This window comes from Catharus ustulatus, chromosome 28 (genome assembly GCF_009819885.2).
Source record: "Catharus ustulatus isolate bCatUst1 chromosome 28, bCatUst1.pri.v2, whole genome shotgun sequence".
NCBI classification, from domain to species: Eukaryota; Metazoa; Chordata; class Aves; order Passeriformes; family Turdidae; genus Catharus; species Catharus ustulatus.
The window spans coordinates 4947698-4973631 of record NC_046248.1 but is presented as its reverse complement, the minus strand read 5'-3'; the positions used below and the strand labels follow the sequence as shown (position 1 = coordinate 4973631).

The following is a 25934-nucleotide window of genomic DNA, read 5'->3' as shown; positions in this document are numbered from 1 at the left end:
CAGCAGAGGAATTCCTGGAGGCTGATCTTTGGTTTTACTGGCTTGGGTTGGGGCTGCACAGCAGAGTCTGGCTGGGCTGGCCCTGCTGCTGGGCACTCAGCAAGGCTGAGTTTCCCCTGCCTGAAGAATATCAAGGAATGTTTGGCCATGGGGCCCTCCTGCACAGAGGGTCTGGAAGCAGGACACATCCTGCTGCCCTTTCCATGCTGAGCATCGGGATTTTCCCCAGGGTTGTCTGACTTTTCACTATCCCTCACAAAATTCCCCTCTGCTCCTGGATCTTCCTTCAGTGCTGTGCTCTGCAGTGGAGCTGTGCCAGCTGGAGGGCTGCAGTGCTGCCAGCCACAGCCACAGGGGCTCGGGGGAGTGGGGACAGTCCCTGTGCCTGCTCTGTCACAAGGTGCATGGATGGGCAGGGAGCTGGGGGATGTGGGACTGTCACCCTTCTCCATCTCCTTGTCCCTGGAGTTGATGGGAATGATGCTCTGCTTCTGTCCTGCTCTTGGGCTGGGACTAGTTGAGCCTGGCCTAGCACAGAGCGTGCTCTGCTGGGCTGAGGCTTTTCCCTGGCTGGATCCCAAGATGCAGGTGACAGTGGGGCAGCTTTGCACAGCTCCTGCTTCCTCCCTGGAATTTGGGGCTCTCATGGTGGGTCCTGTCTTCTGCACCCTGGAGGTGCTGCTGTCCCCAGTGCTGTGTCCTGGACACCCCTGTGCCATCACAGCCAGGGCCACCCCTGCTCCCAGGAGGACCAGGACAAGATGGACTAGTGTGTGGAGCAAAGGGGCTACCAGCAGGCACTGCCCATGTCCCCCACACACAGGAAAGGCTTTGTTGACCAGGCTCTGCTGCTTGCAGAGAAATGCTGTGGAACAGGCTTCCCCAGCTTGGAGCACCCTGCCAGGGCAGGTGGCTCCCAGGGCCTGGGATGGGGCAGCTGGCAGCACCCCCGGGGTGTCCAGGAGGGCTCAGCACAGCCTGTGCCTCCTGTGCCCATCAGATGCAGTGTCCAGCTGAGCAGCTATGTGGCCACTGCAGGGCAGAGGGCCAGGACAAACCCTGGAGCTGCAGGATGGCTGTCCCTGAGCTGGGCAAGGGTCGGGGGAGTGGAGGTGATGGGACTCATCCCTGAGGCAGCAGAACACAGCGAATGTGTTGGTATGAAAGGGCTGATGAGTGAGGGATGTGGCACAGGGCAAAGGCTCTGAGGAGCTGAGCCAAGGTGGCATTGCCCTTTCCCCCTCTTCAAGGACACTCCCAGAGGTGGTGAAAGGTGCAGGGAAATTCAAGAAGCACGTTTGCACTGAGCCCCCAGGCTGGCGTGGCTGGGCTGGGCACCTCGGGGTTTATTGCCTGGGTGGTCCCTGCCCTGCAGGAGCAGGGCAGGAGGGGTTTTCTCTGCCCAGGCATGGCAGAGGGATGGGGTGCAGCCATTCTGCTCCAGAGGGCCCTTAGGGAGGCAGCAAGGATGCACTTTATCAGAGCAGGGAAGCGGAGCCATGGGTACTCCTGGCTGCAGGAATCCCACGAGACAACGCGTCTGGATAATCACGAGGAGTGTGATGGAGGAGAGCAGGCTTCTTCCCCCACATCTCCTCTGCTGGCCCTGCCTTCCCTTGTGATGCACTTTGAGTGGATGAGGCTGGGGTTCAAGCTGTGGCTCTGGGTCCCTGGGAACACCGGTTGAGCCTCAACCCACCAAAAACTGCTTCAGCCCCTTTGGCCCACGGCTGGATCAGGTTCTGCCCCTCCTGGGCGCTGTGATGGCAGGCAGGGCTATGGCCACTCACCTCCATGCATGTCCAGGCCCCCTTTGTCACACGCACAAGAAGAGCAAATGCTTCATCACCCGGCTGGGGTTTGCTGGAGGGGAGACTGGGCTAGAACAGGGAGGGGATGGGGCTTCTCCCAGGGTTTCACCCCTCTCCCAAATCAGGCAATAAAACAGTGTTTCCTTCTCACTGTGTGTGGACACCATTTGTCCTGTCCCTCTGCCACGCTGGACCCTGTGGTTTCCCAGCCCTCACCGTGTCCACACGTGCAGAGCAGGCTGGACAGTGCTGGGCACAGAGAAGTGCAGCCATCCAAACTCACATTTCCACAAGACCACAGGTGTGAGCTGCTTTCTCCCTGTGACAGCTTGCCAAAATAAGATGCAGGTAACAGCTCAGAGGCCGAGGGAGACTGCTGGCACAGCTCTGTTGTGGCAGCTGCTCGGGTGGCATTTGCCCAGATCTTTCTGCCTTGCTGGGAGCAGGCTGTGAAGCAGAACCAGGGCAGTGCTGCCCACAGGTGCAGCCTGGCAGGAACCAGGCAGGGTGGAGGTGAGGCCCTGGGCTCTCCAGGCTGGGCTGCACAAGCAGGTAAGTGCCCCGCAGGGACGGGTGCCAGGTGCCAGCTTGCTGCTGGCGCTCACCAGTGCCAGAGGGTCCCGGGAGCTGTTGGGCAGGAGGAGCTGTTGTGGTTTGTGTCGGTGTTTCCGAGGTGCCAGCTGTACTTGTTGGATTTCACACATCAATAAAACTTATATTTATAGTGTACTGCCTGGATGTCTCCCGTTCCTGAGAGGCTCGAGGGTGTGATGGAGGGTGTTGAATTTGGGGTAATCTCAGTCCCAGCACCCCTGGGTGGGCTGGCACCTCCCGGAACAGCATCCAGGGACTGAGAAGAGTGCGTGTGACACCGCTGTCCCTTGCTGGGTGTGCCAGCAGCAGAGGGCAGGTACTGGTGTGGCTGTTTGTGTGTTAAACAAGCACAACCGGGCGCTGCCAGCACAGCCTCCTCCCGCTGGGGAGGGATTCTCTGCACAGCAGAGCTGACCCTTGCCGGCTCCAGCCGCACAGCCGGGCAGCAGCTGGCGATCAGACCCGCCAGATGTGTCCGCACATCCCCGCCTCGCAGCACATCTGGTAAAACCGCAGCCGCCCCAATTCCCCGCGTGTCGGGGCGGCCGAGGAGGGCAGGCGGGTGTTCCTGCCGGCTCCAGCCGCTCTCCCATCCTGCGGGGGGAGCTGGCAGCCGCGGCCGTGGGGCGGGACGGGGTGGGATGGCGTTGCAGGAAGTTCTGCCGGCGGAGCCGCCGCCTCCGCAGGCCCGCTATGTGCGCTCCGGCACGGGCAGCTCGGCTTTCCCGGCTGGAATCCTGCTGGACGAGGTAACCCCGCCGCTGTCGCTGTGTCGCTGTGTCGCTGTCGCCTCGCTCGGTGTCCCGGGCTGCTGTCCCCGCTCCCCACGGCCTCGGCATGGAGCTGGCAGGACACGAGTGCCACCGGTCCCCAAAGGTTCTGCAGCTCAGAGCCCCCGGCTCGGCACAAGGGCTGGGAAGGGGCTGCGAACCGGCCATGAGACACCCTGGGGTTTGTTTTGTGCAAAGGTCGGGACACTTGTGTTCAAGGTCAGCTCCTCCCGTCCCTGTGCCTCAGTTTGTTTGTCTGGATGATATAAAAATGGACTGTAAACAGCGTGGCTTGTGGGAGGTGTCAGTGAGCGAGCTGTCACCCTACTCGTCCCTTTCTCTCTTTTGCTTATATCTTTCTCCCCCGTGCCTCAGTTTCCCAGGATGCTGGGGGCTGTGAGCACCGCCCGTGCTCCTGGAGGATCGCCCTGCTGAGCCTGAGTCACGCCAGCACAGCCGGTTCTGCCGGACTGCACCGCGCTGGGGCAGGTAAGGCTGGGCAGGGCTCTGCTGCAGCACATCCCCCTGAGCTCTGCTGAGCACCCTGGAGCCCCTCACTCACCTCCCTTTATCTTTCAGCTTCAGGATGTCCCGGGCCATGCAGTGCCAGAGCTGCCTGCCCTGGGGCAGCTGGGCACAGCTGGCACGGTCCCTGGCAGGGAGCAGGGGTGTGTCCGTGTGTGCTGCTGCCGTGCCAGGTGAGCTGGGCTCTGTGCCTCAGGGACATCCCTCCCCAGCTCTGCAGGGATGTGGGGCACCCTAGCAAGCTGTGAAGCCAGCGGGCTGGGTGGTGGAGGCGGCCATCCCTGACCATGTGCGTTCTTCCATCCCCCCAGGTCCTGCAGGCAGGTGTTTCCTCAGGAAGAGCCTTCACACCAGCAGGTACAGTCAGTGTCACACGGCTGGGACTCTGCCACAGCACCTGGGTGGCTGAGCTGGCACCAGGGGCACTGCTTTGCTTCCACCTAGAAAAACGCTCAGACCCACCTCCCTGCCTGCTCTGACTCCAGCCCACCTCCTGTGCCTCACCTCGGGTTTTCTGGGAATGCACAGCCCACAGCTTGCTGACCTGCCTTCACCTCCCAGCTGTGCCCCTGCACTCTCCCGTGCTGTGGGGGAAGGAAGGGGTGAGCTGGCTCCTCTCAGCACTTCCCACAGCCTCACTTGTGGTCTGTCCCAGGAAGGGTTTGGAGCTGCTCCCCTGATGCTCTCCCTCCTCCTGCAGGGGCTGTGTTCGCTACCAGGGAGACTCCCAGGAGAGCTCTGCTCAGCACAGCTCCTCTCACCATGGTCAGTCCCATCTGAGGGACTTTTCTGGTGAGTTGGCAGCTCTGGTCTGGAGGGAGGGTCCTACACAGTGGGGTGGGGGCAGCTGCTGTCCTGGGCAGTGTGAGGGTTCCCCAAAACTGGATGTTGTCCCCTCTCTGTAGTGGCTTGGGGCATGAAACTTCCCTAGTACCCCCCATTGAACAACCGTTGTCATGTCCAACACCTTCCTCCTTCCAGGTGCCATCAAGAAGCACCAGAAGAGCCTGTCTGCGTGGTTCAGCCACCAGCCCAATGAGGAGAGGCAGTTCGGCCCTTCCTTCTCACTGGATGCCGTCCACGTGGACCCAGTGATCCGGGAGAGCTCCCTGGAGGAGATTCTGAAGCCTTCCCCTGATTTAACCGTGCAGAACCAGCTCCAGCAGCCCTGTAGAAAGGTTATCAGCCTCCACAACCTCTTTGACGTGGACGCCTGCGGGCGGCAGGTGAAGAACGTGGTGCTCTACGGCACCGTGGGCACGGGCAAGAGCACCCTCATCAAGAAGATGGTGGTGGACTGGTGCCACGGGCGCCTGCCCCGCTTCGAGCTGGTCATCCCCTTCTCCTGCGAGGACCTGTCCCACAGCCATGCCCACGTGTCCCTGCGGCGCCTCGTCACCAAGAAGTACCAGCACCTGCGGGACGTGGTGCCGGTGCTGGAAGCTTCCAACCTCAAGGTGCTCTTCATCCTCAACGGCCTGGAGCGCCTCAACTTGGATTTCCGCCTGGCTGGCACAGAGCTGTGCTGTGACCCCAACGAGCCCGTGCCTCCCTCTGCCATCGTGGTCAACCTGCTGCGGAAATACCTCCTGCCCGAGGTCGGTGTTGTGCTGGGAAAAGTTGGGGGTGGGCCCTGAGGCATCGCAGGGCTGCTGTGATAATTATTTGGCTGGGAGCAAGCAGGCAGCCTCTGTTCCTGGAGGGACTTGCCAAGGTGGCCTCATGTAATGGTGGGGTCTTTGGGGAGGCGTGGTGAGGTAATGAAGGCTGTGGTTTTCCAGCCTTTATTTATGTCTGGGAGGGAATGGGGAAAGTTCTTCTGTCCCCTCTGCCTGGGCCAGGTTGGATCCAGCGCCCTTTGTGCAGCAGCTTTGTGAACCCAAACCTTTGGATGGGGTGATCCCTGTGGGTTATGCCCTGCTGGGCAGCCCCAAACTCTTCCATCCCTGTGTCCCCAGGCCAGCATCATCGTCACCACGCGCCCGTCGGCCGTGCGCCGCATCCCCGGCAAGTACGTGGGACGCTACGCCGAGATCTGCGGCTTCTCCGACACCAACCTGCAGAAACTCTACTTCCAGATGCGCCTCAGCCAGCCCGGCTGCTCCGGAGAGGAGAGCCAGGATCGCAGCTCAGCGGAGCAGGAGAACCTGGTGGAGATGTTGTCGAGGAACTTGGAGCGCCACAACCAAATAACGGCTGCCTGCTTCTTGCCCTCCTACTGCTGGCTGGTGTGCACCACCCTGCACTTCCTCTACTTCACCAGGACGGTTCCTCCCAGCCAGACCCTGACTGGCATCTACACCAGCTTCCTGAGGCTCAACTTCAGCGGGGAGGTGGTGGACAGCACCGACCCCACCCACATCTCCATGATGAAGTACGTGGCCAAGACAGTGGGCAAGCTGGCCTACGAGGGGGTGATGTCCCGCAAGACCTGCTTCTCAGAGGAGGACCTGCGGCAGTGCTTCGAGGTGGAGATGAAGACTGAAAGCGAGCTCAACCTGCTGGAGGTTTTCCGCAGCGACGTCTTCCGCTTCTTCCTCAGCCCGTGCGTGCAGCCGGGCAAGGAGCACACCTTTGTGTTCACCATCCCCGCCATGCAGGAGTACCTGGCAGCCCTGTACGTGGTGCTGGGCGAGAAGAAAACCCTGGCCCAGAGAGTGGGGAAGGAGCTGTCAGAGGTCCTCGGGAAGGTGAGCGAGGACGTGGCTGTGGTGGTGAACATCATCTCCAAGGTGCTGCCCCTGCGCTTCCTCCCCGTGCTCTTCAACCTGCTCAAGATCTTCCCTCGCTACTTCTCCCGGGTGAGCGGCAAGGACAGGGACGCCATTGCGCACACCATGGCACAGGAGCTGTTCAAAGAGGAGGACTACTACAACGACGATGTCTTGGACCAGATCAACTCCAGCATTCTGGGCGTGGAGGGCCCCATGCGCCACCCCGACGAGGCCCCGGATGATGAGGTCTTCGAGCTCTTCCCCATTTTCATGGGCGGGATCCTGTCCCGCCGCAACCGCGCCATCCTGGAGCAGCTGGGCTGCTCCATCAAGAACCTGGCGGCCTTCGAGATCGCCAAGGCCATGAAGAAGACGGTGATCAGGAAGGGCCGCAGGGGCCTGCCCCCCTCTGAGCTCATGGACTACCTGTTCTTCCTGCACGAGTTCCAGAACGAGCGCTTCACGGCCGAGGCCGTCCGCTCCCTGCGCGCTGTCAACCTCTCCTCCGTCAAGATGACCCCTCTGAAGTGCTCTGTGCTGGCGTCTGTCATGAGCACCACGGGTCATGAGGTGGAGGAGCTGAACCTGACCTCCTGCAACCTGGACAGCAGCAGCTTGAGGACCCTCTTCCCTGTCCTGCTGCGATGCAAAGCTCTCCAGTGAGTACACCCCCTCCTGCCCTTGGGCACTGCCCAAAACCTGGGTTCTTTCTGCCCATCACAGGGATGCTTTAGGAGCCCAGTTATGGAAAAGCTAAGGATGGGAATGTTTATCCTCAGTGCAGACCTAGGGAACTACAGCTTCCAACATGCAACACTCCTGGAGCAGCCTTTCTAGGGCACTGCATGCTGGGATTTGCAGTCCCAGCTCACCCTCCCGCAGGAATTTTTGGGAAGTTCCCTGCAGCTGGTACAGGCTGGGCTGGCTGCCAGCTGTCCTGGCAGAACCGAGTCCCTACGGGGAGTTACCCGGCATTCCTGTTAGCTCTGTGAGGAGTTTGCTGTCCCAAAGGTGGGAGTCTGGGCTGTGCAGATGTTCCCACACACGTTCCAGAACATTTGTGGAGCTGCAGGTCTTCCTGCCGCCCAGGTGGTGGCGAGACGTGCTCAGCACAGATGGATCGGGCTGTGCAGCTGGGCTGTGCCGCACTTCCTTCCTCCAGATGCTCAGGAGGGTTTGATGGAGCCCTGATCCCTCCTCTGACCTTCACCCACCCCCTGAAGACTCCGCCATCCCCTTCCCCTTGCCCTGCTCCTGCTGGCACTGGCTCTGCTGGCTCATGCTCCGGTGCGGTGTCACTGTGCTCCCTTTTGGGGAGGAAACCTGGAGTGGCCTAGTTTGGGGAGCCCAGGGAGGATGGTGATGGGCAAAATGGAGTGGGCAGGGCTGCCAGGCTCACAGGTAACAGCCATTTTCTTCCTGTCACCCCCGTGTCTTGCTCTGCACCAGTCTGCAGCTCAACAGCCTGGGCTCCGACGCCTGCAAGGAAATTCGTGACCTGCTCCTGCATGACAAGTGTGTGGTGAGCAACCTGCGGTGAGTACGGCCCCCACCCCTGCATGACACTGCCAGTGCTGCCCAGCACGTGCCTGGGCACTCCCTGAGCTCCCGTGTCCGCAGGCTGGCCAATAACCCCGTGGGCGAGCAGGGCGCTCGGTACCTGGCCGAGGCGCTGGCCAAGAACCGCTCGCTGACCCAGCTGTCCCTGCTGCACACCGGGCTGGGGGACCCCGGCGCCGAGGCCATCGCCCAGCACCTGGCTGAGAACCAGCACCTGCAGGAGCTCAACCTGGGCTACAACTCCCTGACGGACACGGCGGCCCTGCGCGTGGTGGAGGTGGCCAAAAGGCACGAGACGCTGGACAAAGTGCAGTGAGTCCATTCTGCTGCATCCCTGCCCTTTTGCCCATGCAGTGTCCTTGTCCTGTCTGCCTCTGTCCTTCCCCTCAGCCCTCACCAGTGTCTCCTGCTGCTTTCCCAGCCTCTACTTCAATGACATCAGTGAGGATGGCAAGAGGGCACTCGACAGCCTGCGCATGGACCGGGACGGTGTCAGGGCTCTGGTTTTCCTCACGGCAGGCACCGACGTCTCTGATTACTGGTCCTACATCCTGAGTGTGGTGCAGAGGAACCTGCCCTTCTGGGACCGTGAGCGGGTCCAGCAGCACCTCGCCCTCCTGCTGCAGGACCTGGAGAGCAGCCGCAGCCAGACTGCCAATCCCTGGAGGAAAGCCAAGTTCCTGCGAGTCGAGAGCGAGGTCAAGAAAATGCTGGGGAAACTGCAGGATGGGAGCCTCTAACCTGCTGCCCATCCACCAGCCAGGGGTGAGGCAGTGGAGTGTGCCCAGCAGCACATTCCCTGTGCCCTTACCCACCTGGAGATGCTGTGTGGATGGTGCTGTCAAAGGTGCTGGGGGTGTGGGGCTCAGCCTCACCTGCAGGAGGCTGAAGTGTGGGAATGGGACAGAAACCAGGCCAGGAGCAAATGGGACTTGTTCTTCTGGGCTTGTGGAAAGCCAGCCCCTGCACCTTGGCCAGAGTGGTGGCAGGGAGCAGGATTGGGGGTGTCTGTGAATCTTTTGGGAGCATTAAAGTGCACCACTTTGTTTCCACTGAAGCACACTAGTACCGAGACTTGACCTCCTCTTTTGGCCCTTCCTGGGAAGGGATGTGGAGCTGCCCCTCCAGCAGCTGCAGTGGAGGGTTCTGCCTTTCCCCATCTCACAGCATTGGCATGCAGCAGCTCACCTCTGCTCCAGTGCTGAGCCAGTCATTCTCCCCTCCATGTGTCCCCCCTGGAAGCCACCAGGAGCTGTCCCCAAGCTGGGTGTCCCAAGGTGCTGGTCCCTGCTCCCAGCTCCGACTGGCAGTGCCCTGGGGCTGGGAGGGCAGGGGAGACTCGGGGCTGTTTAACCATTAAACCTGGGGCGTCTTGGAAGAGGCGGGGACACTTCCCTGCCACTTCACCCTGTACCTTGCTCCCTCCGGCAATCCCTGCAGCCATGAAGCAAACAAAAGGTATGTGAATCCTCTGGAGACCCTTCCCCACACACAGACCCTGGGCCAGATGGAGCAGGACAATGTCAGAGCCCAGGCAGCCTGTGGAAAGGAGCCTGAGGCATGCAGGAAAATGTCTCCTTGTGGGGATGCTGGGGAGGAATCCCGTCTCTGGGTGTGGGGTTCCTTGTGCCCAAAGAGGTGTGAAGGGGTTTAGGGGTGGGGGGGGTGTGCCAGGGAAGGTTTCTGTTTCCTTCTTCTGGCTCCAGCAGCTCTCTGGGGTCCTGGTGAACCTTCTCACCTCTCACTGAAGAACCCTGTAAACCTCCAGGACTGAGCCCCATCTGCTTGGCCCTGCTTTGGCCCCAGCAGTGAGTGGGACCTGAGCAGCAGGTCCTGCTGTTGGGAATGCAGGAGGACAGTGGTGACAGGGCCAAGGAACAACCTGTGCTGAGAGACAGAGGGTCTTGGGGGCTGTGTGGGCTTAGCAAACCCCTCACCTGGCATGGCAGGCTCAGCCTGCAGGTGGACAAGCCGAGAGTGCTCGAGAGCTCCCAGCCCACCACCTCCTGTGCTGACCTCTCCTCTCCCTCTGCAGGGCTCGAGGGAGACAAGATGTCCATCATGTAAGTGCTGATCTCCCCTTGACCAGGGGCTTTCTGGGGCACAGGAGAGATGTGGGGAATGGTCCAGGAGGGAAATCCCTTCTGGCTTTGCCCAAAAAGGAAGCACAGGCTCCCCAAGGATGGGGGAGGCAGGGGCAAGGCCATCCTGCACTAATGTGGCCTCTCCTGCCCTTTATCATTGCAGAAAATTTGAATTTAACCCCAAAGTTGGGATCGACAACCCTGCCTTGACACTGACTGAGGACACGGGTAAATACCTGCCCTCATCTCCCAGGGTGTCCTTGTGTCTGCACGGGGTTGTGGCACCTGGGTGTCCTTGTGTCTGCACGGGGTTGTGGCACCTGGGCACTGCTGGGGTCCTGAGCTCTCTCACACTGGGGACCTGTGGGAGGTGAACACAGAAGGGATGAGCAGATCCTCAGCTCAGTGTGGGGTGGAGAACTTGTGTGAGGATCCCTGCAGAGCCCTGTTCACAGGCTGTGCCCCCACACAGACGGTGAGGGAGTGGGGGAGCCCCGCTTCTACCTCCTGACCAAGGAGAACACAGAGACCTTCGGCTTCTGCCTGCATGAGGAGCTGGTCTGCCCTGGCCACATCATCCGGCAGATTGAGATGGGGGGGGTGGCCCAGCGCAGGGGGCTGCAGGACGGGGACCGGCTGCTCCAGGTCAATGGTCACTTTGTGGACGACATGGACCACCTCAGGGTAAGCTGGGAGCATCCTATGGGGTCCACCCCAGCCGGGGGCACAGAGGATGCATGACCCCTGCTGACCACAGGGACCCTGATCCCACCCCATCAGAGGGGTTCCTGCCCAGGGCTCACAGCCTGGGTCCTTGCAGGTGGTGCAGAAGATCAAGGCCAGTGGGAACCAGGTCCTGCTGGCCGTGCTGGACGGTGACTCCTACGAAGCAGCCAAGTCCCTGGGCAGGGACCTGTCCCAGATGCTGCCGGATGACATCCGCCCGCGCCTCTGCCACGTCACCAGGGACAAAAGTGGCTTTGGCTTCAGTGTGTCGTGTCCAGAAGGTAAAGCAGGATGCTGCCACCATGAGCCTCCCCTTATAGCACCTCACTCATCCCAGAGTGCCTCTTCTCCTCCTCCTGCAGGCACCAAGGGCACCTTCCAGCTGTCGGTGCTGCAGGACGGGCCAGCGGACAGAGCAGGGGTGCCACCGGGCTCCTGGCTGCTGGAGCTCAACGGGGACAGCGTCAAGAGCTACTCCCACACACAGCTCACCAGAAAGGTGCCTGCTCCTGGTATAGGGGATGAGGGACGGGGCTGGGAATGTCACTGAGCACCCTGTGCTTCCAATCCAGCTACTCCCACACACAGCTCACCAGAAAGGTGCCTGCTCCTGGTATAGGGGATGAGGGACGGGGCTGGGAATGTCACTGAGCACCCTGTGCTTCCCATCCAGCTCAAGCAGAGTGGCAACAAGGTGACACTGCTGGTGGCATCCAGCGCCGTGGAGGAGTTTTATCGCCTGCGGGGCCTGCGGGTCACGGCTGCCTTGGCAGACACCTCCAGGCTGCCCTTCAAGGTCCGGGAGCTGCACCTGGTGAAGGGTCCTGCTGGCTACGGGTTCCTGCTCAAGGAGGATGACTGCAGCTCGGGGGGAGTAGGTGAGGGGGCTGAGAGGGGCAGTTTGTAGCTGAGCAAGGCATTTCTGAGGGTTGGGAAGAGGTGACAGCTCTGTGCCTGCAATGGGACCCTGTCCCCACCTGCACACGGGGCTCAGCAGAGGCAGGTCCCTCTGCGAGCCTCTCCCCATCCCTGTGCCCTGCTGTGGCAGGCCAGTTCCTGTGGGATGTGGATGCGGGGCTGCCGGCTGAGCAGGCAGGGATGAAGGAAGGGGACCGGGTGCTGGCAGTGAACGGGGAGAGCATCGAGGGGCTGGACCACGAGCAGACCGTGGACAGGATCCGCGCCCGCGAGGACCAGGTGACGCTGCTGGTCATCGACCCCGCTGCTGATGAGTTCTATCACTCGGTAGGTGTTGGCTGGGCTGGGGAGCCCTGGGGTGCTCTGAGGCTGCACGTGGATGGGTGTTGTCCACAGGGGTTGTGTGTCCATCCTTCTTCTGCTCTTCCAGATCGGGCTGTCCCCCCTGCAGTTCTTTGAGGACAGTGACCCCGCCTCAGGCTCCTGCACGCCCTCCCCGCCCTCTCGGAGTGGCTCCCCTGCACTCTGTGATGTGGAGGTGGCACCCAAGGGACCCATGTCCTGGCTGATGGCTGCTGCCAACAGTATAGAGATCATACAGGTAACTCCTCAGGGCAGTGTTCACAGCCTGGCAGTGCTCTGAGTGCTGCCACCCTCCTGTTGTGCCCATCCTGACATTCCCCTAGCACCTGTGGTGCTGCCAGGAGGAGGCTGTGTGGTCCCCTGACCACAAGGGCCAGGCAGAAAGACCCCTCCAACCTGTGTCCCCACAGAGCCAGCGCCAGGAGGAACACACGAAGCTGTGCCAGGCATTCTAACAGCCCAGGAGCCTCTGGACAGGCTCTCCCACACAGCACCTCCACACAGGCCACATCCAGCCCCTCGGGCCTCAGCACTGCTCAGCATGGACCCTGCACACGCAGCTCCTGTGTCTCCATGCCTGGCTCACAGCATGACACTCCCAGGGACTCGTCTCTGCTCACCGAGGCTGGCTCAGAGCTTTTACCAACCACAGTGGCAGCTCCTTGCAACCTGACCGCAGACCTGTGTCTTTACCTGCCCAGCTACCTCCAGGGATTTCTCAGGACATTGCACTGAAGCCCTCGCCCAGCTCCAGGCTCTGGGAGTTCCCAGGAGAGCTGAGGCACTGCCTTCTGCACCATGGGACTTGAGGGTTGGTTCAGATCTGCACGTGCATGGACATCTCTCCTGTGCTTCTGCTCTCCCTGAACCTGTGGGCAGTGAGTGTCCACCACCACCCTGTTCCTGCACCGCCCTTTTGGGGTGTGATTAAAGGACAAATCCACACTGCTGTTCGTGTGGTGATGTTATGGACAGCACTGCGACTTGGCAGCACTTCCCAGGGCCAGATCCATGCTCTCTTCCCAAGCCTGGAGTTGGACAGTGGATGTAGGAAGCTCTCCAGGTGTGCTGCTGAGAGGGTAGGGACTGAGAGCCATCCTGAGAGCCCCTGAGAGAGCAGTTACCTCCAGGAATTTGAGGACAAACTCCTGTAGCAAACTCCATGGAGAAACATCTCTTGTGCTCCATGGCCAGGATTGTTCCTGAGGGTTCCCCTCGCAGGTGACACATCAGGAGCATCGGTTCCTGTCCTGCAAGGCCTGTGACAATGCTGGGGGAGGGGGACAGGGGGGAATCCCAGCAGGGGAAGTTTCACCTCTCTGCTGAGCGTGGGAGAGTGAAAATGAGCACGGAGTTTTGCATGTGGCCAAGAACCGCAAACCTCTGGCTGAGGTTTTATCTCGGCCCCTTCCCGAGTGCGAACAGAAACACAACACTGGAGCATCACCCATCAGGCAGGGAAGTTCTGCCTCTGTGTCCTCTGAGCTCAGTGCAGGCATCTGGGCTGCAAGAAGTTCTTGTGCAGAGCCTTTGGCGGCTGACAGCTCGGGAAGGAGCAGGGCTGGCCTGCTCCAGGCTGGTTTGGGGCTGAACGGTCAAGGGAAGAGTTGGGAAAGCTTGGCTGGGAGCCCCCAGCAGCACTGAGGTGTGGGGTCCCTGCACCCAGCAGTACCAAGTGAAACCCTCCCAAGAGTCCCAAGTGAGACAGCCACAACAGTCCCAAGCAAAATCAACCTTTGCTTGAAGTCTCACACACAGCTACAGCCCCGACGTGGAGTGAATCATGCCCAGAGAAGCAGATAGGCAGGAATGCAATTACTCAAGCGTGTTCCCTGATCTCTTTGGATCAGAGCCATGGTGATTTTTGTACTTGGCTCTCACAAAGCCAGTGTTGCCCTCCCCAGTTCTCTCCCCAGGTACTTGTGGTAGAGTGGAGCTGGCCAGGGCACCTGCTGGTGGTCAATCCGGCTTGACTATTAGCCAGAATCCATTAGCACCTAATGGGAAAAGCCTCAGGAACACGGCCTCAATAAACGTTGACATATTTGAGGTCAATATAATCCTTAGGAAAATTTGCCCAGGTAATTAAAGCCAGACGAGGAGTTGCCTGTCCTAGAAATATTTACCAAGCTTTACCAAAGGCAATAAAATGAAAGCAGGGAGTTTTATAACCAATCCATGCCGGGCTCCCTTGTTGTGTTTAGTGCTGCTTCCTGCTGTGGTGGATGCTGTGTCCATCTTGCTCCTCAGCAAGTGGGTGCCACAGGGGAAGCAAAACTCCCTCGAGAAGGTTGGATCCAGAGGTTGGGGCTGTGTGTCCAACCCCCAGGCCTGAGTTTGGGGTGCTCACGTTGACAGAACTGCAGCACCCCCAGTTTTCCTCTGCCTGGTTTCCCGTCGCAGCCCCTGCGGTGAGGCTGACGCCGTGTGGTACCAGCCACAGCTGGTTTGTGCAAAAGGACGTGTCTTTCTGCCTGGGAGAGGAGATGAAAAGAGGATCTGAAGGCAGCAAAGAAACAGAACTCAACTGACTTTCAAACCCATGTTGCAATTTTTTTAAAGTTTGGTGGTGTCAGCTCTGACAAACTCACTCCTTGGTTCCCTTTAAATTCCTTTTTCTCTCTTGTCTCCTTTTCTCCCTCTGGTTCGTTTTCTTCCCTGGTCCTTTTTCTCCCCCTGGTCCCCTTTTCACTCTCTGTTCCCTTTTCATTCCCTGGCCCCCTTTTCACTGCCCAGTCCCATTTTCTCTCCCGGGTCCTCTTTGCTCTCCCTGCCCTGTTCCTGCTCCTTCTCCCGTTGGAGCCGGGATGTTGAGAACAGGAGCTCGGCCCTGGTGGGCGCTGTCTCCCCCGCCTTTGCCAGGAGATGCCTCAGGTACCTGCCCGGTGCACTGGACTCTCTCCCGTTCCCGTTCCCATTCCCTCCCTGCCATGGGGATGCCGGTGCTGTTCCTGCCTCGGGCACATCCCTCTCTGCGAGAGGGGGGGGATGCCGCGCCGCTTCCCCGCGTCCGGGCCGTTCTTAGAAAAGGGAACGCGTCTTCAGGAAAGGGGAAGCGCTCCTGTTTCGCAAGCTCGGCGAGGGGCACGGGAAGGGCCGCGAAGGCCGCGGGTCCCTGCCGGGGGCGGCGGGGCGAGCGCGGCCCCCGCGTTCCCATGGCGACCGCGCCCCGCCCCGCCCCGCCCGCACCAAACATGGCCGCCGCGCCGCCCTCACGCCGCCTCGCCGCGCACGCGCCCCCTCCCTCCGCCAATCAGCGCCGGCTCCTCCCCGGCGGAGGGGGCGTGGCCGGGCGCGCCGGGGGGCGGGCGGCCAATCAGCGCCGGCGAGGAGGGCGGGGCCTCGCTGGAACCGGGCACCGCCGCCGCCGCCACCGCCCACGGCCGCCGCCGCCGCCCTGCCCGGCCCGGCCCGGCCCGGAGCGCCCTCAGCCCGGTCCCCTCCAGGGCCGCGGCCCCGGTGCCGGACGGGCCCCACGGGCCGGGTGTGGGCGCCCCCATGTCGGCACCGCTGAAGAAGGGCCCCGGCGGGCTCATCGGGCTGATGAAGGACGCGTTCCAGCCGCACCACCACCACCTCGGGCCGCACCAGCCCGGCGCCGTGGACAAGAAGATGGTGGAGAAGTGCTGGAAGCTCATGGATAAGGTGGGGAGGGCGGTGGGATGGGAGCGGCCGCGGGGGTTGGCGTGGCTGTGAGACAGGGCTGGCCTGGGGGGTTTGGGACTCTGGGATCTGGGGGGATCTGGGATGAGCCTGCGGCTGGGGCTTGGCTGGGAGAGAGGGGTCTGTGGCTCCAGGGGAGATACCTGGGGGGCTGAGAGGTGTGCGGGTGCAGAATGGGGTGCAGCGCTTGGGGGGAAGGATGTAGTGAGCATGGAGTGACAGGACAAGGGGAAATGGTTCACACTGATGGAAGGCAGGGTTAGATGGGCTATTGGGAAGAAACTTTTCCCTGGGAGGGTGGGCAGGCCCTGGCACAGGGTGCCCAGAGCAGCTGGGGCTGCCCCTGGATCCCTGGAAGTGTCCAAGGCCAGGTTGGACATGTCTTGGAGCAACCTGGGACAGTGGAAGGTGTCCCTGCCAGGGACTGGGACAGGATGGGCTTTAAGGTCCTTCCAACCACAACCATTCTGTGATTCCATGTGAAGCCTGATGGAGAGGTGAGCGATGGACGAGAGGCCAGAGGCAAGATGGGAATGGGATGCCAGGATGGGAAGGTATGGAGGGAGATCAGCAGCTCTGCAAAGCAGAAGGACAATTTGGAACGGAGGATTCAGACCTGCCTAAGAGGATCTGGGATGCTTCCCCAGGGCAGTGGTCACAGAGCTCAGCATTTGGACAACACTCTCAGACACAGGCTGGGATTGTTGGGGTGTCCTGTGCAAGGCCAGGATTTGCACTGGATGATCCTTGTGGGTCCCTTCCAAGCCAAGATATTCTGTGACATCTGCATTAATCTATACAAGTATAGATAATGCCACTCCTGTAGGTGCTGGGGTGGCACTGGTGGTGCTGGGAATGGGTAGGGGCTGGTGGAGAGCTGCAGGTAGTGACAGCAGCAGGACAAGGGAGAAGTCTGGGATTTGCTCCTTGGAAGGTTTGCCTTGGCCTGTGATAGAGCCTGGTGTGTGGGTAGAGGATGGGGAAGCTTTGTGACAGGTCAGGTTATTCCCTTTGGAATGGACAAGAATGTGTTGCTGCACTCAAGACAAAACCTTTTCCTTAAAAGTGGGAGCTGAGGAAAAACTAGAAACCTGACTGAACCGTTTTGCAATAACTGTAACATGTAGTTACAGAAAGATAAAGTATCAAGTGATGTTAGACAAGAAAAACTCGTGGCGTAGGAGTTGGAAAGGCCTTTTCCAGTCCCACACCTTTAGGAGGGGCTCTCTGGGGTCATTAAGACTCTCCTCTCCTCCTCCTCCTCCTTTTAAAATGCCAGGAAATGGCTCTTGCCGGGGGCAGGACACCAGACCTTTTGGCCTGTTGGTGTGATGGGATATTTGATTTACTGGCCTGGCTAGGTGTGCTGGTCAGTCCAGTGTTTTCAGAAATCCTGGGGAGTTGTCAGGAAATGATCAAGTGAGTGAGTGCAGGCACTCAGAAATAGGCACAAAATAAAAATGTAACGTTTTTGTGGAATGTTTATTGATAGTAACTGTTCAACCCTGAAATCAAGGCTGGGCTTGACATGTTGCAGTCTGAAATGTGCAGTGCATTTTATGACACTGAGTTCAGGGCTCTAAAAGTAGTGTGCAGTAAGAGCATCACCCAAGTTGCCCCCAGGCCTTGGGGACTGTCACCTGGCCACCTCCTTCCCCTCTGGGAGCAGAGCAGGCAGGGATTTTGGGCATCCCTCATGCAATTGCCCCTCAGGCTTCTGCATTTTCCTTGTCTTTGCCCTGCATTGTTTATCCATGCAGTGTCTGAACCTCCTGCAGTAGGTGCTAAAAGCAGGCAGAGCAAATGACTTCTTTAAAACGTATTAAATTATATTCCTGCCAAGAAATCACTCTGTGCTGGCTGGCTCAACAAAAGCCACAGTTTATAGTTGTGCCTTGCTGTGCCTGTGATGAGCTTTGATCACCTACAGCGAGACTGGGGCAGAGGAAAAAACCCTTCTGAGAAGTGCCTGGTACAGACACTGAGGGCCAAGCACAAGGGCTGATGTAGGAGAGGCAGTTTGGGCATGGAAACAAGACCCTAAATAAATGTAAGCTGTAAGAATGCACATCTTCATGTACAGAATGTGTAACTTGTGTTTGACCTCATAACACGCTCTATTCAAAGGAAAAGCCAGCCTGGAAAAAAAGCTGATTATCATGGCATTTTAAAATGCAGTGGGATGTGTTTTGGGGGGGAAATTTCACAGCTTTAGGTCTTTGTAGCAGGTTGGATGTGTTCTCTCTCCACTGACAGAAAAGCCAAGGCTGCTGCTGTGTTTGTCACAAGTTACATCAACCTCTTTGGACTCCAGGTTTGCTCATAGGCAGCATCCAGACACTCTCAGGCTTGAAGTCTTGCTCAGTCTGATTTGTACAAAAGGGGAGATCTGGCTCAGAAAAACCTTTCAGATTTCAGTTAGATTTCAGCTGTACTTATGCACACTGAGAACACATCTGAATTAAAATCTTTTTAGTGGTGTAGCAAACACCCAGAGAATCTTATGGGGAGAAGGGCTAAATGAATGGAAGGTGTTGAGAACAAGTTAGATTTCTGGGCCAAGAATGTGAAATTCCAGGTGCAGATAACAAACCTGCTTGTGTGCATGTTTAATAGATGATGTTTTTGCTTCTGAGAGCTGCGTGCTGTGTCTGTGTGGGTACACTACACTCACGACCTCATTTGTTAGTCTGCATAATTAGCTGATGTTGTCAAAGTATTCGTGCATCTCTGCTTTGGGATGTGACTGATGAATTTCCTATGCAAGTTGATTCTTGTCCAAATATTTCCCCTGTAATGCTCTCCATAAGCTGCCTGATGTATTTATGTCTTTCAGATTCTTTCATTTGAAGCCCTCATTTTTTTGTCAGTACCATTCCTCCCCCAGCTCCACGTGGTCACACAAAATAGCCCTTTCCATCCCTGTTGGATGTTCCCTTCCAGCTGAACGAGGTGATATTGATGCATTTCTGTGCAGAACAGAGATGAAATGCAGCCCCCTGGAGCTCCCTGCTGTGGGTGGGATTTGAGGAGTAGGTGGGTTAGTCATGAGCTGCTTGGGATGGAGCAGAGTGGAATAAATGTGGGAAGGCACGGAGGAGGAAGAGGAGCTTTGAGATAAAGCTTCTCTAAAGGGTTTCCTGATGCCATTCAGTTCCTAGAACTGATATAGAGAAGTGCCACTGCAGGTCACCTTCATTGTGAGGAGAAGAAAGGCCAGACACAAGCCTAGCAAGAGATAAGAGATGTTTGACTAGGTTTTGTTTTGCTGTTGGCTTGTACTGGTCAGTTGGCTGTTCAGCTGCTAAAGGAAGGGAAAAATGCGTTTTCAGAACTGCCCTGGAAGGGAAAACCTTACCTGGGAGTAGCCCCTGGATGTTCATCAGGCTCTTAAAGGCAGAATTAGTCAAGGAAAGCTGCAGATTATTGAGGGGAAAGATTCAGTTCCAGGCCTCAATTAGATGAGATTATTTTTCCTAGAATAAGCAGATAACAGACTCTTCCCTCAAAACTCAGTTGGGAAATCTGGGTTTTTTTATTTATTTTTTTCTCCTCTTGCATTTGGAAAATGGAAAATGGGTGAAGTCAATTTTCAGGTTCTTCACAGACCCACCTCTCTTCTTGCAAAGCTTTATTGGTGTGTCTAAAAACCCAAAAATGTCTCCCTAAAAGGCTTGTTCCTCAGAGAACACAACACAAATCCAGGCAAACTTTTGGATGATAATTTAAAACCATGGATTGCTTCTGTTCGTTACCATCACACCTAAACAAAAAAATATTTTTTTTGCTTTTTTTCTTGATTTCCTTCCACGTTGCTGGTCCCTGTGGAAGGCTGCTGAGGGGCAGCTGTTCCCAGGGCTGGGAACATTCCTTTGCATGTTGTCATGATGCTGCAAGTGCACACGTTAGAGAAACAAGGAAAATGCCACTGCTTTTGTGGCTGCTGTGCTCTAAAAGCACCAAGTTTGCTCAGGAAGCAGCAGTTATGCAGTTCCTAGTTGTGCAGTGTTGTTTAACTGCTCTCTTAGCTAATTTTGGTCTGCTTGGTAAATAAAGAAGCTGATTTGATAGTAGAATACCAGCAGTTTTGACCTTTCTGTTAACTCTTTGTGGTATCTGCTTCTTGGGAAACATTTTCCAGGGGTTCTGAGAATGAGCAGTTTGCAGAATTCTGCTGCTGTGGGGGAATTGTTCTAACTGATATCAAAGTCTGAAATGCAGCAGGTCTGCTGGGTGTTTTCAGAGGGTAACAGCCAGATTGTTCTCTATTTCCAGCTGACTGAGGGAAGTGCAGGCTCTGCTTGCTTCATGTGGCTTCCTCCTCAGAGCTGACTGTGTTAAGGTTTTAAACCCACTGTAGAATAAACAATTTCTGCTGAAGAAAAGGTTTTGCTGCCCAGAGTGCAGCTCAGCTGGGTCTGAGGAGCATATTTAGAACCTATTCATGCTCATAGTGAAACTACTTTATTTTTCAGGGGACAAATGTGTTGACTCAATTTGTTGATATGGTTCACTGTACAATGTTCACAGGCTCCAAGGAAGCAGCAGTTGAGGCATCAGCATCAATTGGCTAAGTCAGCTGTCTGGCCATCCATCTCTTTATCTTAAAACCTTGGCAGCCTCCTCAAAATGGAGGGAAAGTTTGGGTAGTTTGTTTTTCCCATGTATTCTTGCTGAGGCTTTTTTAGGTGTTTATATTTTTTTTACCGTCAGTCTGATTTTTCTGGTTTGAGTTTTGATACACTGTGTTCATTTCTCTTGGCTGGAATTGGGACTTTCTCAGGTCAGCTGTTGGTACAGGCACTGCTGTAATTCAGATAAAATTGGAGGTGTCACATCACAAGGTTGCTTTTTGCACATGCCCTAAATGGCAAAGTGAAATGCTGAAGCACTGTTTCAGAAGGAATGACTCTGTTTACCATCCATGTTTAAGGGAAGTAGGTATTTAAGTGTGCACTGCGGGGAACTGCTCAATTCCTCTTGAAGGTTTCACAAGGTTTTGTGGAAATGAGGTACTGCAAAAAGATGTTAAATTGTTCTGCTTTTTATCCACTTAAGTTTTGCATTCTGCACTGTTTGATATCTGTAATTCCCTCATACCTGGCAGTGTCGTGAGTTTAGACCTCATTTATGTGCTGGGTGTGAAGCAGCCAGATAATACTCATTATAGGGAAGAACTTTGGGAAAATGTAGCTACATTTTGTGCTAAAGTTTATTGGAAATCACAGAATCTAGAAGTGTTAGACTACTGCTTCTTACCTTGCAAACTTGATCCAAACCTGACCTCACAAATCTAATTCCAGCCTTTTCTATAACTGAAAATTCACCACTTAATTTTTCAAGTGGTTGCTTTGCCATCAACTCTCCCTTTAATTCTCTCAGTTTAGATAATGGAAAAATTTGGCTATGGCGGATGGTGAAGTGGCTTCCTTTCCCCTCCCCTGTCACATAAATTTATTATCATGAGTTTCATCAGTCCACATGCACTTCAGCCTAGAAATTGCATTCTTTTATGGTGGCTGGAGAAAATAGCCTGGAGAAAAGGAGGCTCAGGGGAGACCTTATCACTCTAAAACTCCCTGGAAAAAAAAGTTCCAGCGAGCTAGGGGGTGGGCTCTGCCCCAAGCAGTGACAAGAGTGAGGAAATTATCTCAAGCTGCAGCAGGGAAGGGTCAGGTGGGACATCAGGAGGAATTTCTGCATGGAAAGGATAGTCAGGCTTGGGAAGGGGCTGCCCAGGAGTGCCTGGATGTGGCACTCAGTGCTCTGGTCTGGTCGGTGAGGTGGGGACCAGGTTCACTCAATCTCAGAGGTCTTTTCCAGCCTCACTGGCTCTGTGATTCCATCTGGACTCGACCAACAAACAGGAATTGTTGCAGCAAACGTTTCAGAGCGTTGTGTTTGCACCAGTAAATTGTGTTGAACCCCTGCTGGTGCGTTTCACCAAGCTCCTTTCTCCCTGCCCAAACGGGAATTGTTGCAGCAAACCTTTCACAGCGCTGTGAATTGTGCAGAACCCCTGCTGGTACTCCTCTCCCTGCCTTTTCACCAAGCTCCTTTCTCCCTGCCCACAGGTGGTGCGTCTGTGCCAAAACCCCAAGCTGGCCCTGAAGAACAGCCCTCCCTACATCCTGGACCTGCTGCCTGACACCTACCAGCACCTGCGCACCATCCTGTCCCGCTACGAGGGCAAGATGGAGACCCTGGGTGAGAACGAGTATTTCAGGGTCTTCATGGAGAACCTGATGAAAAAAACCAAGCAGACCATCAGCCTCTTCAAGGAAGGGAAGGAACGGATGTATGAGGAGAACTCCCAGCCTAGGTAAAGCAGAGAAATGGTTTCAAGTGTTTGTTGTAGGAATTCAGTGTGTTGGAAGCGTTAGAAGAGTTGTCAGCTCATCTTTCATTTGGTACAAAGGCATAGCTGAGCTCAAGGGGCATCTTCAAGGTGAGCAGCACTTCAAGGTGGAGGTAGAAGCTGCACTTGCTGAATGTAAGGCTCTCTGGAACAAAATAATACAAATTTAATGTAGCTGAGAAGGTGTTAGCTCATTACTTTAAGGAAAGGAAAGACAAGGTGATTTAAGAGGAGAATAAAGCTGTGGGAAAGATGAATCTTGCACATTTGCAGAGATATACAAGGCAAACATTTGTAACACTCATGTCAGTTTTTTGATGTAGATGCTGAAGTTTTTAAAAAAAGGGTGGAAAAAAGTGTGAAAACCACCCAGTGGCTGAACATAATTGCCCTGGGGAGAATGTGGTTAACGGCCTGGCAACAGCTTGGAATTACTGGAAGGGGAGAAAGTGCTGGCACATGTTTCTGGTTTAATATTGAACTCTGTTTAGCTTATTCCATGATACTGTGACAGTGGCTCCAGAAGGCATTGCTGGTGCTGCTTGGATTGCTGCTGACTGTGTGCAAGAGTGGATTAAGAAATGGAAGTTTCTTTCTGGAGTGTTGTTAACTGTGTGTGTCAAATCTGGACCATCTGATGAGTAACTGATGGCTGTGTCAATCATGAATCCAAAATCCCAGCTCCAGTGCCTTGGTTTTTCAGAGAGGAGCAAAGAGAAGTAATTCCAGAGGGTTAATCATCCTGGTTGGTTTGTAATGCAGCTAATTGACTAGAGGGAGCAGGGGAAATGCAGATGATAGATGTGAATGTCAGGACTGCAGCACAGGCTGCTGTTCTCACAGCAGGCATGGCAGTCCTGGGGGAATTGCTAATTGTCCCATTTATGAATAAACAGCTTTAGCAGGGAAGGAACTGTGGGGAGACTTGTGTTAAACACAAGCATTAAAACAGCATCACATCCTGGCCACTCTCATGGCATCTTCCTCAGCTTCTGCACAGCCCAGGAAGCAGCAGTGGCTGATCCTGAAGGGGTAAAGCAGAGAGCTTTTCCTTGTGCTGGTGCTGGGCTTGGGAGCATTCTCAATTCTTTCATTTGTCACAGAAAGGGACAAGATTGGAGCAGTCAGTGCATGTGGTTTGGGTGCAGGTTCAAGAGATACCTGCACAAAGAATGAGGGTTTTGCTTTTGGAGGTTCTGTTAAATGCTGCACTGCCAAGTTCCATGGTTGTGGGAGCTCTTGGAGCACAATCACTTCAGTGCTCTTTGTTAATTAAATTAAATTAATTTCTGCTATAAATGCACCTATGGATATAAAATACATGTATGAATCTAAGGCAAGGAAACTGAAATTTTCTCACCTTGCTAAGAGCTGAAGAAAAATAGTCTTTTTTTTTGCAAGAATTAATAAATTAATATTTTCAAAATTAATAATAATCTGTAATAATTTATTTGTACATTAATAAATTTGTGTACTCCAAGTGTGGGAGGAACTTTCTGGAAGATGGTCAAAAGCAAACAAATAGAACCTGAATCTGGTATTCACTGGGAATGTACTCATGGCAGTGTGTATATGTGCATATATATATTTTTATATATTAATTTTATATATAATCTAGTTGCTGTTGGTCTCATGGAGGTTTGTGGCCTTTAATCTACAGTGTTTTAAGAATAGGATTTTAAAAGTTTAATAAATGTGTTGTTTTGATTTTTCTGACTTTTTTTCCCTGGTGTTAGGAAGCTTTTTTCCTCCTCCCTTCCAGACTTTGCATTCATTTTGCCTCCTGTCGTGTATGACCTTATTTTCTCCCCCAAATGGCTCCTGGTGTAGAGAAAAAGGCACAGTTTTGACATTTGCATCAGCAGTGGCAAAGCTGTAGTTTGCTCCTACAGAGCAGTCATGAGAAATGACTGAAGGAGGATCAGAACTGCCCTGATCACTTGAGCATCACCCTCCTGTTGTTATTTCCAACTTGCTCTTTGTGTTTTTCCTCTCAGACACTTGGGAGGTCTCTGCAGCTCTGTTTTGGTGTGCAGTGGTTCAGCCTATAAATATATAAATTAAAATATAAATTAAAATATAAATTAAATATATAAATTAACCATGGCTGTACCTCTCCTGCCTTAAACTCACCCTGCCATTTTTGTGAGGAGAACTCACTTATTTTGTTAGGAGAGCTTTCAAGATGCAATTTAAATTCTGCTTTAGCTCACTTCCATGTCTGTTTAAAAATTCATGCTGCTGAGGGTGCTTTTAAAGCTCTGTGTGCACTTCCTGACTGATAGGTACAAGCAGTAACTTCTGGGTGCTGTTTAAAACTGAATTTTAATTTTTAAACCAGATGCAACTCGGTGACTTTGGGGTTTTTAGCAGAGATACTGTGTTGCTCCTCTGAGTTTTGATAGCTAGAAGTAACATCTTGGAATCAAATAGTATTTCTGGAGTTAATAATTTTGGATATTGTGTTTCATGTTGTAATAAGGTAAAGGCAAATCATCCAATGGTTGGTTGGCTGTGTGCAGTAATTAGGAATTCGTGAGGCTGAGCACATTTCCAGAGGTGCTGCTTCCTTTTCTTGCTATATCCAGGGGTAAATATGTGACTTCTCTATTGAGTTTCTGTTTTAACAAAAAAAAAAGGATGTAATAAACATATTTTTCCCTGCAATGTGTGGTTCCATTGCCTGACAGTGCCACTGTGACTCTGAACATGCTGAACCTGCTCAGATCTCGATTTCAGTTTCATTTCCAGGCTTGCTGGTTTTGCTGGGCTATTTTTTTTTTCTGTTTCCATTGCAGAAAGCTTTTACTTCTCAGCCCTCTTGCTTGCACAGAGGAGCTGCAATTTGTCAGCTTTCCACACTACATAAATGACTTCTTGCAGCAGTGGTTTTGCAGTTGTGTAAATAGATTATACTTGACATAGCAGGAGTGAAAAATAGCTTGTTGATTAGGAGGCAGGTAGAGGAATTGTCTGTTCCTTGGGAAAGGATTAATTAAGCTGAAGAGTCCATTTTTCACTAAAGAATCAAATTTACTAATTATATTAAACCAGTCTATAACGAGGGAAAATTCAGAGAGGTTATTTTCTAAATAAAATCAGAGCACTGCAAATATTTCCACATTAGAACACAGCTGTAGAAGCTGCAGGGTGAGTGGGGAGAAGTAATTTTTCAGGATGTGGACTGGATGTTTAAGGAATAGAACAAGTTATTTTTCTAGTTCAGCTGGCTGTTAACAATGCCAGTTAAAAATAAATATATCTGTAGAGAAAATGGGGTTAAGCAGAGAATATAATAAACTGAAAAAAGCTTTAATTGTTTAATTGTTCTGACAACAGCTTAGGGGATGCTGGCTCAGCAGGATTTCATATTCTTCTCCAGCTCCAATGTTAAGACTCACTAATTTACACAGGAAAAAGCTACCAGTGTTTAATGTCTCCTGGAAATGACCGTGCATATCTCTGAAGGGGAAGGAAGTGCATGAAGAATGACTTGGAGAAGAAAAAAAAAAAAAAAAGGTTGGAATTTAAAGAGATTTAAAGAGGAAAAAGTTGGAAAACACTTGTGTTAACCCCTGAACCAGAAAAGCCTCTGGGAGGAGGAGGGCTGGTGCTGTAATCTCATTTTTGAGACCTCTTGCACACATTCCTGCCCAGTGAAAATGAGATAGTGCAAAATGTGGAACTCAAAATGGTGCGTGAGTCCTCTTTCTGTCACTTCCTTCTAATACAGCAGCACTTTTTTTTTTTTGTAAACAAAACCCACTAGTGTGAAGTCTACATCTGCATTTAAATTAGAACATCTTAAAGAAAAGAACAGGCTCCAAAGCTGCCCACAAGAAAGGTTT

At 54.3% G+C, this 25934-nt stretch overlaps 3 protein-coding genes across 4 annotated transcripts in view; all 3 read left to right on the top strand.

Annotated features, from left to right (window-relative positions):
- The first annotated feature begins 2825 nt into the window (after positions 1-2825).
- On the top strand, positions 2826-9031 carry NLRX1 (NLR family member X1). 2 transcript variants are annotated; one of them, XM_033081738.1, is made up of 10 exons: positions 2826-2909; positions 3551-3664; positions 3755-3873; positions 4012-4057; positions 4401-4492; positions 4682-5298; positions 5659-7073; positions 7864-7950; positions 8035-8286; positions 8396-9031. In XM_033081738.1, exons 3-10 carry the CDS (start codon positions 3762-3764, stop codon positions 8712-8714), a joined length of 2940 nt encoding a protein of 979 aa, XP_032937629.1. In that variant the 5' UTR covers positions 2826-2909; positions 3551-3664; positions 3755-3761; the 3' UTR covers positions 8715-9031. The 2 variants fall into 2 exon arrangements, with proteins under 2 accessions (XP_032937629.1, XP_032937628.1); XM_033081737.1 differs by lacking the exon at positions 2826-2909 and adding an exon at positions 3037-3154.
- A 101-nt stretch (positions 9032-9132) lies between these two features.
- On the top strand, positions 9133-13013 carry PDZD3 (PDZ domain containing 3). Its single transcript, XM_033081739.2, has 10 exons — positions 9133-9782; positions 10010-10037; positions 10222-10286; positions 10531-10742; positions 10879-11065; positions 11147-11283; positions 11458-11662; positions 11833-12029; positions 12133-12303; positions 12476-13013. Exons 2-10 carry the CDS (start codon positions 10027-10029, stop codon positions 12518-12520), a joined length of 1230 nt encoding a protein of 409 aa, XP_032937630.1. The 5' UTR covers positions 9133-9782; positions 10010-10026; the 3' UTR covers positions 12521-13013.
- A 2372-nt stretch (positions 13014-15385) lies between these two features.
- CBL (Cbl proto-oncogene) overlaps positions 15386-25934 on the top strand; it is a 32088-nt gene continuing 21539 nt past the window's right edge. Inside the window, exons 1-2 of the mRNA XM_033081713.1 lie at positions 15386-15710; positions 21803-22050. Of these exons, the coding sequence (XP_032937604.1) occupies positions 15564-15710; positions 21803-22050 (395 nt within the window). The 5' untranslated portion in view covers positions 15386-15563. The remainder of the gene's footprint in view (positions 15711-21802; positions 22051-25934) is intronic.